We start from the raw sequence: 13,035 nt of genomic DNA, 5'->3' as shown, positions 1-13,035 counted from the left end.
TCACTTTCCATTCAGCACTTCCTAGATGTCATTGCTCTGCCCACATTCCCCCAAATCTTGTAGCCAGGACATGGGGATGGACATCTAGTCCCCCATTCTGGTGCATAAACAAGATTCTGAGATGATGCAAGACTTGCCTTAATGTCCACAAAATGGCTCCTGCCTGCTTGTTATAATTATGAATTCCCAGACTGAAGGAAACAAGATTTAAATAATTTATACAGTGTAATTAAAGTAAATTTTTTTTGACTAATGTGATAAAATAGGATTTAGAAAATTTTCTTTGGATGATGGGTCCCCTTTCGTTAGAAAAACTATAAAAACACCCAAAACCTAACCCTAAAACCCACAGAAATGTGTTCAAACTTTCCATAGCCTGTCAAATTCTGTAAAAGGGATGTGGTATTTGGGTGGTGGCCATTAAACAGGAGTGGTTAAAAATTGCTGTGCAGCAATGCAAACCTTTTTGTCTCTCTTTCTCATACCTCCTAACATTTTGGAAATAAAAAGAGGGACAAAAAATGTTTTCACATGTAGCGCAGCAAATTTTTTGACCACGCCCTGTTCTGTGGCCACACCCCCTAATTACCATGTTAATTTTACAAAATCTGGCAGGTTATGAAAGTTTGAAAATAATTCTCCTTATCTAAAGTGTTTTATTGTGTCTCGGAAATTGTTACAAAGTATCTTATTTGCAGCTGTTCCGTGCTCTCTGGTAAAAGCCAATTAAGTGAGAAACTTTGTTTCTTTTTCTGGCTGTTCAGTGCAGAGAAAATAGGGACTTTCCAGTACAAATGAGGGACTGTAAGTTGAGCTGTCAAAAGAGGGACTGTCCCTCCGAAAAAGGGACAGTGGGAAGGTATTTTTTCTATTTTCTAAATGTTGGGAAGTATGATAAGGTATCCAAAAGGTTTGACAAGATCCTAGTCAAGGTTTGCCCATATGTCAGGGCTGGGGGGCAGGCAGCAATAGGAATAGTAAGATACAAGCAAAACAGAATTATTAGTAAATGCTGAACATCACAGAACTCAACAACAACCCCTCAAAAAACTGCCAGGGAACCACAGCCTCTTTTTTATTTCGAATTTGGCGCTTTTTTATTTCGAATATGGCGCTGCTTTGCTACGTAGTTAACTCTACGACAATGCGTCAATTAGGAGCGACTGTCAGTCGGGCGCCCTGACGTCAGATGGCGCGACCTTACAATGACGGACCAAGAAAACAACAATAGCTTTTCAGCCAATCCTTTCGCTGCCCTCTTTGGGTCTTTGGCGGAGGCTCGTCAGTTTGTGGCAGGTCAGAAAGAGCAACTCGGCCAGCAGACTGGTAAGTGGATGCCGATTGCTTGATATGTCTTCATTTTATTTAGTTCAAATAAATCTTTCAGTGACAGCCCCACTGTGTTCCCTATGGGCTGCTCACTGCTGGGCTCTTCCTTGTTACTCCAGCTGGTTTTGTGTTGAGTCAAATCAGAGTATCTCATGTAACACTAGCCGACCGACCCTTATGTTCCAGAGGATGATGCTGGAGAGAGCCAAGACGAGTCAGACAATAGCGTGTCGGAAAGTCTGGATGACTGTGATGACTCCGTGGCAGAAATCAGTCGATCTTTCCGGTCCCAGCAGGAGATCTGTGAGCAGCTAAACATCAATCACATGATCCAAAGAATCTTCCTCATCACCTTGGACAACAGTAGGTTTCCATTTCCTACTAAGCAGACAGATTTGTTGAGTTTCATTAAAGGCAGCTGTTTTGTTTTGATACAATACTTGCTAGTATTCCACAGAATAGAGCTAATTGTAACAATTCAGAATCTGCTCCTCGATTACTGAAACACCACAGATAGGAATCTTCAAATGTAAACTTCCGTTTGGGGGAAAAAACAGTCAAAATAAAACATGGAAAGCAATTGAAAAAGGTTTTTTTATTTCTGGTGAAACCTGTGGAAGTGAAAAAAGTGTTTGGAAGGTGAACACTCCCTTTAAAATAGTGCAGACCTATTTATAGGATAAATCTTAAATAGTCCCAAATGGAAAATTAGTATAATGTGAAGTCCTACATGAGAAACATACTACATCTATTTACCATATAATTTGCTGCCCTTGGGGATATGGGGTATTTATATTGTATCCATTGCTTTGTGTTGTAGGTGATCCTAGTCTGAAAAGTGGGAATGGAATTCCATTACGTTGTGTGTATTTGGAGGAACTTTGGTCTGAGCTGGATGGACAGGACTGGCTTGACATGGATAATGTTGAACAGGTATTAACAAGAGGGGCACATAGATGAGGTCACACAGCATAGTATATACTCAGTATATTGTATTCCTTCTATAGGCTGTGTTTACCCGACTGCTTCTACCAGAACCAGGAAAGTATCTGATTTGTATGACGTCCTCTGGAGCCCCTAACCTGTCTGCAGAGAGGGATGCTGGAGAGAAACAAATTATCCCATTCTTATTTTCCTGTTTTCAGAGAGCAAAGAAAGAGGTGCGACCTAAATTCTGTTCACATGCATTGCAAATGATCTTACCAATGGTTCTGTGACTTGTTGCTGCTGTAATTGTGTAGAAAAAAAAAGCAGTCCCTAAACTTTTATTTTAGGTCACAAAAGTGCCTGAGAACCTTTTACCATATGCTGTACGGTGTAAAGCTCTGGTTGTATCCAATGCTCACACTGTTCTACTGACCCCAGAGATATACCATGGGCAGGATGTTGCTACACAGTTGGTGGACTTGATGCTAGAAGAACTCCGAGGAGCAAGTAAGTACATCTGACACCTACTATGCATAATATATGGCTTTGTTTCTGACTGAATTCTAATTAAATGAAACCGAGTTCAAATTAAGGCAGCTGTTCTTTGACAGCGACAACTGTTTCATGATGGGAGGATATACAATCTGAATTTGGATTTAATTTAACCCATAAACCAAAGTTCACTCTAGGAGATGTTTGCCTAAAACTAAACCAGGTCAACAAAATCTAAATGCGTGGGTAAAATATTTGTGCATATTTATATAATCATGTTGTCCTTGTGTAAAATGAAAAGGCCATTGGCTATTATTCTACCTGTTGTCCTCCTTACACTTTATTTTTCTCAGATTTTGAAGAGGTAACAGAGTTCCTGGAGGAGGTGATAGAGGCACTTTTGAAAGACGAGGAGGTCCGCTCTTTTAGTGAGGTTTTCCACCCAGTGTTTGATGTACTCTTGGAGCGCATACAAGATTTGGACCTTTGTCAGATGCTACTCTACACTTACCTTGACCTTCTTCTCTACTGCACTCGGCAAAAGGACATTGCAAAGGTATGTATCGTGTAGCTTTTACTGTCGCATAAAGAGAGCAGCATCACACACTTGCATTATGTGTTTGCACTGTGCAGAACTTTATCGCTTCTTCTTTAATTCTCCTATCATTTCCTTTTCAAGTATAACAGAATTGATTAGGATTTGCACATGACCATTCATACAGATGTTTCCTGCATATGTCAACTGAGGTATTTAAGACAATACAGTGTAGATTTTTTTTTTCCTAGGGGTAATATATTTGTGGTTTACGGTATTTTGCCTCAGTCAAGGCTGTATACTATCTCATATGTCTAAATCAAACAAGATCAAAAAGATGTTCTAAAAAAACACTCACACTCTGGCTATAACAGGACATGACAAAAAGAGCTTATATAGGTGGGCTATATTTCATCTTTTAGAGGTAGATATGGGTGTTATCAGCCCAGCCATGTACATTATTATCAAGTCCAGAAATATTCTGTTCTTTGGCCTTTGTTGTTTGCAACATTTGTGTTTCAATCTCTCACATTATTATTCACAATAACTTAAAAAGTAAAAGAAAGGTTATCATAGTGCATTAATGGCTATAAAACAGCTGTTTCGGATAAAACTCTCCTTTCACAACCCTTAATTCCTACCTCTTGGACATGCATTTTTTTTCTCTTTATCTGTATTTTCAAAAAAATGGGATCAAAACAGAAATCCCCTCCCCTTTTTATAAATGGTACTCAAATTAAAGTTTATTGCAGTGCAAATTTCTTCTGCCTAAGAAGTGAAGTATTCTGCCAACATTGATACTGTACATGCAGTACACTTTTTGACCTCTAGCAGTCAAGTGCTTAAACAAGGGCATTAACCATAGAAGGACAGTTGAATGACTGTTGAACTCTAAACTTACTCTCCATTCGATGATTCATGGTATTGTGACCTAATATCTCAAAGAAAAGCAGCTTTACTTTACATACTTGAACATGCTGCCTGTTCTAAAATGTTTTTAGAATATAATTAAAGTTGGGGTTACTCATTGGTTCATTTCCCTATTACATGCTATTAGTATGAGAAATTCTGTAGCAGTAGCGGGGTTAAAAGGGGTAGTTCACTTTAAATATAACTTTTTGTCATGCAATAGACAAATAATTTGGGGCATTTTCAATTAATCCTTGTACAGTGTGTGTGTATGTATGTATATATATGTGTATATATGTATATATATGTGTATATATGTATATATATATATATATATATATATATATATATATATATATATATATATATATATATATATATATATATATATATATATAGTTTTATTTTGCCTTTTTACTCTGCCTCTCTCAAGCCTATACATTTAAAAGTCTTCTGTTTGCCGTGGTCACTAACCAAGACTGATGCTAGATTTTTATTGACAGAATTAAATTGCTTTGCTGTGTGTAGGTGTTTGTGGAATATATTCAGCCACAGGACCCTACAAATGGACATCAGTATCAGAAGACTTTATTGGGTGCCATCCTTAATATCTCATGTTTGCTGCGCACGCCAGGGGTGGTTGAGAATCATGGATACTTTATAAGTCCTTCTCGCTCCAGCCCCCAAGAGATCAAAGTACAAGAATCTAATATACATCAGGTAGGAAATTCTTTTCTAGAACAGAGGCTTTTCAGAGGCAAATACAACTCTGCATTAACACAGCTCTCTTTATCCTTTGCAAAGTTTATGGCTCAGTTTCATGAGAAGATATATCAGCTCCTGAAGAACCTTCTTCAGTTATCTCCAGATACTAAGCACCGTATTTTGTCCTGGCTGGGAAACTGCCTGCATGCGAATGCTGGTCGTGCCAAAATCTGGGCTAGCCAGGTGCCTGAGATCTTCATGCAAACCTATGCATCTGACAGTTTCTTCCTGAACTTTGGAGCAGCCTTACTTCGCCTCTGTCAACCATTCTCTAAGCCACGATCTGCACGTCTGTTGACCTTTAACCCCACCTATTGTGCTCTAAAAGAAATCAATGAGGAGGAACGCAGAAGCAGAAATATGCACATGAAAGGTGCGCAGAAAAATCTGAAGTGGACATAGTTTTCTATATGATTATTCTCTTCTTTTTCGGCCTACAGTTTAGTTTATATTGAATAGTTATTGCTACTAAGTGCATCTCTTTCTGTAGTTTACATTTTCACAAAAGTCTATGTATGGTCTATGTATGTAACTGACACACACTGTCTGTGTTCTTCTGACACTTTATACTTTATTTTTTATCCAGGGCTAGATAAGGAGACTTGCTTGATACCAGCTGCTGCGGACCAGCAGCCTGACTTTCCTGAGAACTTCAATTTGGTGACAGAAAACTTGGTGTTGACACAATACACATTGCACTTAGGCTTTCATAGGTAAAAGCCCCATAATTGTCATGGTTTTATGGGTAAGGTACACTAGACCTTCACTCAGTCAGAGATTTACATGTACATTACCGTATGTTTTTGGATGCCACATATAACAGGAATGTTTCCCTGAAACTGGGACTCACTAAAGTCTGTTGATAGTCTGTTTAAAGGTCTAAATCTTCTTCTTTTTTTAACAATTTTTATTGTAATCTAGTATTTATAAATACACTGTTTTATTTAGTAGAACTGGACTGTTGTGTTGAATTAAATATGAGTTATTCTAAAACAAGGGATTCGTTGTCATTCAGTGGATCTATCATAAGCAGAATATAAATATTATTATATGTTTTACTGGTATTTGCATTAAAGAAATACATCTATTTACATTTCTAATATGTCCACATATGTAATAGTGTAATTATTGTTCGGTTCTGGAAAAAGCTTTAATTTTATGGAATATAATTAATTTCCACTTTTTGATTTGGCTTGTGGCTGGAGTGGACTTACTTCTTTTCATTCTTGACTGTAACTGCTGCTCTTTTTATATATGGTTATGGTTTATGGAGTCAATCTAAAATGCAGTATAACTATTATAATTGTGTTAATTACATTTCAAATGGGGTTTTGGGATGGGGTTGGGTTGTTCTGTCATTACTGAATGGGACCCTTAATGGAAGATTTTATATTAGGCAAGACTGAATATTCTAATAAAATGTACAGAAATATGCCATAAAAGCATTGTCAGTACTGTCTGCTAGTGATAAACAATAACAAAAAAATGAACATAGAGCATTGCTAATGCAGAAAAGAACTGTAATTTATCATTACAACTTTCCTCTTTCCATAAAGGTTACACGAGCAGATGGTTAAGGTCAACCAGAGCCTGCATCGGCTTCAAGGAGCATGGAGGGATGCCCAGCAGAGTGGTAGCCCCACAGCTGAGAATCTCAGGGAACAGTTTGAGCGCCTTATGACCATTTATCTATGTCTAAAAACAGCTTTGAGTGAACCCCAAATGCTTCAGAACTGTATTCACTTACAAGTATCAACTGCACTGCTTTTAGTGCAGATTGCATATGGCAACAAAGGCACAGAACCAGTGGCCCTCTCTTTTCCTATGCCCAATATACAGCACAGTGCTCTGGCATATGTACCAGGTAATAGAACCACACTAAATGTATTACATATGGAGTATTGTGACCTCATCTTGTGTGCCCCTTCTTTTGATACACAAAGGATTGTGCATCGTGGGACACAAGGATTTTTAGAGTCATATACCTAATGCCTGCACACATGGCTCCCTTGCACCTGCAAGCACTGTTATCATGCTTAATACTCAATCCATCATTAATGCTCAGTTATTCTTGGTTTCTGAGTTACTTTTCTCTGCTCCTTACAGAATTCTTTGCTGATAATTTGGGGGATTTCTTCATATTCCTACGTCGATTTGCAGATGAAGTTTTGGAAACTGCAGCAGATTCCTTAGAGCGAATTCTTGATTTTATCACTGTTTTTACTGGTAGTGTGGAGAGGTAAGGAGTGTGAGGGCTAAACTAAATGGATATTTAAGATAAGACAAACAGTATATCAAAAATGGAATATTAAAGGTATGAATAATGATTGGGTATGTTATTGATTGAAGTTAAATGTAATTAGAAGTAAAAATAGGTGTTTGTAAAGTTCAAGTCAAGATGGTCCATTATCAAGATAATAGATAAAGTAAAAACACACAGTAAGCTTACTAAAATACTCAAGCCAAAACTGAGATTGTGGTTTAGAATTTCTGCATTGATGTTGCATCCTGAAGCATATGTTTATTTGCTGTACAGAATGAAGAACCCCCATTTGCGGGCAAAGCTTGCAGAGGTCCTAGAGGCAGTGATGCCACATCTGGAACAGGTGCAGAACCCCCTGATTTCTAGTGTGTTCCATCGGCAGCGTATCTTCTGTTCATACCAACATGCCCCACACTTGGCGGAGGCCCTCATTAAGGTGTTTGTTGACATTGAATTCACAGGTAATTCAAGTAGCAGATGTTTCTTAATCTTTTTCAAGGGTAGCCAAATAGTATTCCACATTCTAGTGCAAATTCATATATTTCCAGTATTTTATTAAGCTTTTCACGTAAACAGAATGCTTTGTGTAAAGTGTATACTTATTGTCTTCAGAAATAGAACGTTCTCTGTCTCTACAGGGGACCCCCATCAGTTTGAGCAGAAGTTTAATTATCGTCGGCCAATGTATCCCATACTAAAATACATGTGGGGAAGAGACAACTACAGACAAAGTATAAAGGTGAGCTGTAGTGTTGGATTATGCTCCAAGATTTGTGCTGTTTGTTTCTTAAGATCACTAACCAGTCCTGAAATCCTCCTGAAAAGATTTTTTGCGTTTTCAGAACTTGGCTGACTATGCCTCTGAAAATCTGGAAGCAGTGAACCCACCTCTCTTCTTACGTTTCCTTAATCTCCTCATGAATGATGCTGTATTTCTGCTGGATGAGGCAATCCAGGTAAGGCAGGAAGAATCAGGATACTTAAAAACGGAATATGTATGAGTGCATACATGTATTTATATCTTTTTATAATGCTACTGCATATGCTATATATGAAACTTACAGTCAAAGCAAGTTGGTTACTTGCGGGTATTAAGTGCGAAAAGCCCTGCTATAGTTTTTGACATCTGCTTTAAACCTAACTCTCTCAAATTATGTCATGTTTAAAAAGAAGGTTTTGTGTCCCTTTAGATTGCATCATGAAAAGGAAGGGACACGTTGATGACATTAAAGGGCACCTATCATATCAAAATAGTTTTCCCCGCCAAAGGTGCAGGCTATCAGAGCCTGCCCTCCAATTGGGGGAGTCTAGGCTCTGATTCCCAAGGGGAGCCATAGTGCTTGTGAGGGGTTTTCTTGAAGATGACTAGAGTTTCTTCTAACCAGGTGCTCTTTAAGTAGTTAATGCTTTTGTATTCATTTATTACACCATTTGTCAGTTCATTCATTTGTTTTCATACTTCCTTACTTTATTCTCTGTCCTGATTTTATCCTTTATTGCTAGATGAAAGGTTATTTAGTTGTGAAACTACCTAAATTGGCCATGAGCAAAATATTTTTGTCACTAACTATTCCCTTTACCTTTCTCGCTAACATATTGAAGTATCTGAGCAAGATTAAAGTCCTGCAGATAGAAAGGGACCGAGGTGAATGGGATGGACTGAGCCCTGAGAACCGGCGGGAGAAGGAGTCTAACCTCCTTATGTTTGGCCAGTTGGCCCGGTTCCATAATATCATGTCAAATGAGACCATTGGAACCTTGGCCTTCCTTACTTCAGGTATATTGTAGCTGATGATATTGCATTAAACATACCTTTTGCACAAACAAAGTATTTTCAAGAGATTTTATATTTGAAATGTAATTATGATTAGCACTGATTTTAGCAATAAGCAGTAGATAATTATCTAGCTTTTAAGATAATCACAGTGCCCGTATAATGGCACAGCATCTTGAACTTCTGCTTAACAATAAGCCAAAACAGGAAAGATTGAGTTGTTTATACAGAGCTCAGCATATAGTATATCTAAACTAACTCTGCTAATATACAAATGGTTTCATTGTATTAAGAAAAACAGGAGAGCGCGTTTTTCAGCATAAGTTCCATTTTACTCATGTTTGAAAAATGGTTTGTGTGTAATAATCCTTTCACTGCTGTTGTACCTTCACCGGGCAACATAGTGGCAACCCACTGATAAGTCTTCACACTATTCCTCCTCTTTTTCCAGATATACGTTCTCTGTTTGTTCAGCCATTTCTTGCTGATCGAACTATTTCCATGCTCAACTACTTCCTGCAGCATCTTGTCGGGCCTAAGATGGGGGCCTTGAAGGTGAAAGATTTCAGTGAGTTTGACTTCAAGCCACAGCAGTTGGTGTCTGACATCTGCACAATCTACCTAAATCTCGGGTAAATTGTAGAGGCGAGAAGTATGTGTGTTTGCATTGTTCATATCTGTATCCTCTATGCATTTTATTTCTGTCCAGTAGAAATCTCACAAGTTCTGTTCAATATAGGGAAGAGGAGAAATTCTGTGCCTCTGTACCTAAGGACGGCCGCTCGTATTCACCCATGCTTTTTGCTCAAACTGTGCGGGTACTAAAAAAGATAAATAAGCCTGGAAATATGATTGTGGCATTCACCAATTTAGCTGAAAAGATCAAGGTAAGATAGGGGAATTCACATGTCTAGCCCAAAATTCATCTCTTTGTAAAAAAAAAAAAGCAGATGGGTGAAGATAAACACCTTTTAGTGACCAGGCAAATTTGTTTTATTGTAGTAGATAATCTTAGTAAAAACATTTTTAAGTTACAGGACAACATTTAGAATATTAATGGTTGAACATAATTAAAAGCCCTGGTTGCACAATCTTTTCTTATGTGCTAATTTTATTTTTAATATACTTCTAGACTGGGCTGGTTCATAAAAATCTTCTGCTGTTGCAAACCTATTCAAGGATGTAGTCAGGGTTTGATATAGAGATGAAATCAAGGAGCAGTGAAAATTTTTCTTGTGTTTTATCCCAGTCCTTGGCAGACCGGCACCAACAGGAAGAAGAAACATTTGCTGATGCACCTGATGAATTCTTGGACCCCATTATGAGTACAGTCATGTCTGACCCAGTAATTCTACCCTCCTCCCGTGTTACTGTGGATAGGTCAACTATTGCCCGACACCTTCTGAGGTAAAGATTTTGGATTCAGTAGGGTTTTATTTAAAGTAGAATGACTTGTCTAATACCAGTGGCCCTTGGCACCCATAATTATCTTGTCAGGCTTTAAAAGGGAACCTACAATTTTCTCTAAATCAGAAATTGGCCACACACAGGCAGATTTAATTTGCTGATTTGGCCCCTTCAGTAAGGGCTGCCTGACTGATGTGACTGGTTTTTCAATTGGGCAGGTTTGAAAATTCTGTTTCTGGTGGCCTCGTCCAATGGGCCCCCTTGACCTATACAAAAGCACTTGGCTTTGTGTCTTCATTTTGTAGTGGGACGTCTCTGTAACTTTTAATATGTTTATATTTGATTTATCCCTATTTAATATATTTGTGCTTCAAAAAGAAAGTTATGCCCGTAACATAAAATATTTGTTGTTTTTTTGCAGTGACCAGACTGATCCTTTCAACCGCAGTCCTCTAACCATGGATCAGATCAAACCAAACGTTGAATTAAAAGACAGGATACTTCACTGGCTAGCCCAACGAATGCAGCAGAGTGAGAACCTTGGCCATGGATCACTATAGACAGACTTACATAACGGAAATGGATATTTCAGCTTCCTTTTATAATGATATCAATACTAAAGACAAGCTTGTCGTTCAGTTGCAAGCAAAGACTATCAGCCAACAACTTGTTTTCTATCCACATTAAATACATGTATGCAAAAATTCTGTGAACTACTAAATCGAAGACTGGGGATTTCCAGAAAAAGACTTCTTAATTAGGTATCTGTAAGTAGTGAGTCAACCAGTGTTTCTGCTGCTAGTCTTATCAATAACAGGCATTGTTAGCTTTGTAATATAGTGGCCTGCTAATAATCCTGGGGATGAATTGAGGGTATTCTCTGTATCATTTGCCCTGTTATGTGTCTCTTTGCTTTGGAGTTAAAATGCTAAACTCCTATTTTCTTGCCCTATACACCACCACCTACTTTTTTTGGCTTTCTCCAGTTCATTGCAGCACATACCAAAATGATATGTGTAAGATGCTTGCTTGGGTTGTAACTTACAGGGTGCATGCCCCATGAACATGTAGACTATTTGTTGAACAGTTGGTACATATTTATGTTTGTATGTAGTGGATACGCTCAAGAGATGCAAGATCAATACGATGCATGTGGAAGCCACCATGTCAATGTTTAAACTCAGTGACTATGCCAACTCGTGGCCCCTAGAGAAGTAGTAGACTGATCAGTCAGCAATTCACCAATGTGAATAGATGGATTGTATTGAACCAGCCAATGTGCTAATAAGTTATGTGACTGTGCAAAAGTACTGGTCCCTTTCAATTCATGGTTGGATGATGGTCCATACCTAAGTCATTTGGGTTCAATATGGTTTTTGTTTTCTATTTTGGTTAAATTACTGAGGATTCCCTACAGTATGAACTTCCAAAACACACAGAAGCTAGGCCCCCTACACACACATGCATACTGTTCAGCCAAAAAAGCCTGTATGTGCACAAATGTAATCCCTTTTATGATTTATGGCCCAAGCTTTTAGTATTATACACCTTGTTTCCTGGCCCACATTGATAAAGACCCTCTAAAATATCTGATCGATGTTTCACTTGCAGTTTCTTCTATTATTTCTTATGCAAAAATTCGGAAGTCCTAATTGTTTGCACACAAGCCAACCGCAGCAAAGCTGAGCCTATAAATTATAGAGATATAAATCTCTCCTTTGATTTCAATCTGCAGAGATGTTAATGTATGGTAATCCAAAGATTAATAAATATTAAAACAATAAACTATCTGAAGAGATTGTCTTTACTGGAGTAGTCACAAAGTGTTTATATAATATATAACACAAATTATATATTCTTTAGCTTCATACAAAAAATTAATATACAACCACACATTGCTACCCACCAGAAGGCAGGTGACTCCACTGCTGAGCAAATCTCTTACCTTGAGAGCTGGATGCAGATATTGTTTGTGACATCTATGCTTTCAGCATTTTCAGGCAAATTCTCATCATACTACAATTTGCATTAATTTGGAAGAAATGCACTTGAATATTTCAGGTGAAGAAAGTAATGGTAAAGTGTAGAAATTTCCAATTTTGACCAGGGTAAGGTAAAGGCTTTGGTATTAGCTATGGGAAATTCTGTAATTAAATGTTCCTGTGTGATGGGTAAGGGCAATTATTTTGAAGTTGGACAACAGGGGATAGAAGATTTCATGACAAGAATACATTCAACCAATGTAAACCATGAAGATCATATAACCCAGCAGGGCAAATTAAAATTCAGGTTCCTTTTTGGAACTATAAATTAACAGAAAATTTGAGAGGCAGCAGGCCTGACAATGTATTGACTCAGCTGACAATAGGCCTTCAAGTTTGTATGGATCAGTACTGGGTGAGATGTGCGATTTCATAGGGATATAACAGGGAAGATGATTTCTGCAATCAAGTTTGGGATTGTTGAGAAAAAAACACAAATTAGTTAAAAGGGGTTGTTCACCTTTAGATTAACTTTTAATATGAAGTAGAGAGTGATATTCTGAAACAATATGCAATTAGTTTTCATTTTTTATCATTTGTGGTTTTTGATTAATTCAGCTCTTTATTCAGCAGCACTCCAGTTTGCAATTTT

At 37.8% G+C, this 13,035-nt stretch overlaps 1 protein-coding gene across 2 annotated transcripts; it reads left to right on the top strand.

The window, feature by feature from the left end:
- Positions 1 to 1,159: 1,159 nt before the first annotated feature.
- On the top strand, positions 1,160 to 12,186 carry ube4a.L (ubiquitination factor E4A L homeolog). 2 transcript variants are annotated; one of them, XM_018225853.2, is made up of 19 exons: positions 1,162 to 1,326; positions 1,516 to 1,692; positions 2,150 to 2,262; positions 2,337 to 2,489; positions 2,604 to 2,763; positions 3,102 to 3,304; positions 4,721 to 4,912; positions 4,997 to 5,330; positions 5,544 to 5,670; positions 6,514 to 6,821; positions 7,064 to 7,196; positions 7,494 to 7,681; positions 7,859 to 7,959; positions 8,063 to 8,176; positions 8,823 to 8,997; positions 9,446 to 9,626; positions 9,734 to 9,881; positions 10,244 to 10,401; positions 10,823 to 12,186. In XM_018225853.2, exons 1-19 carry the CDS (start codon positions 1,206 to 1,208, stop codon positions 10,959 to 10,961), a joined length of 3,225 nt encoding a protein of 1,074 aa, XP_018081342.1. In that variant the 5' UTR covers positions 1,162 to 1,205; the 3' UTR covers positions 10,962 to 12,186. The 2 variants fall into 2 exon arrangements, with proteins under 2 accessions (XP_018081343.1, XP_018081342.1); XM_018225854.2 differs by lacking the exons at positions 10,244 to 10,401; positions 10,823 to 12,186 and having other exon boundaries at positions 1,160 to 1,326; positions 9,446 to 9,646; positions 9,734 to 9,816.
- Positions 12,187 to 13,035: the final 849 nt, after the last annotated feature.

The sequence above is a fragment of the Xenopus laevis genome, chromosome 7L, assembly GCF_017654675.1.
Source record: "Xenopus laevis strain J_2021 chromosome 7L, Xenopus_laevis_v10.1, whole genome shotgun sequence".
NCBI lineage: Eukaryota > Metazoa > Chordata > Amphibia > Anura > Pipidae > Xenopus > Xenopus laevis.
This window is presented reverse-complemented; position numbering and strand designations above follow the sequence as displayed.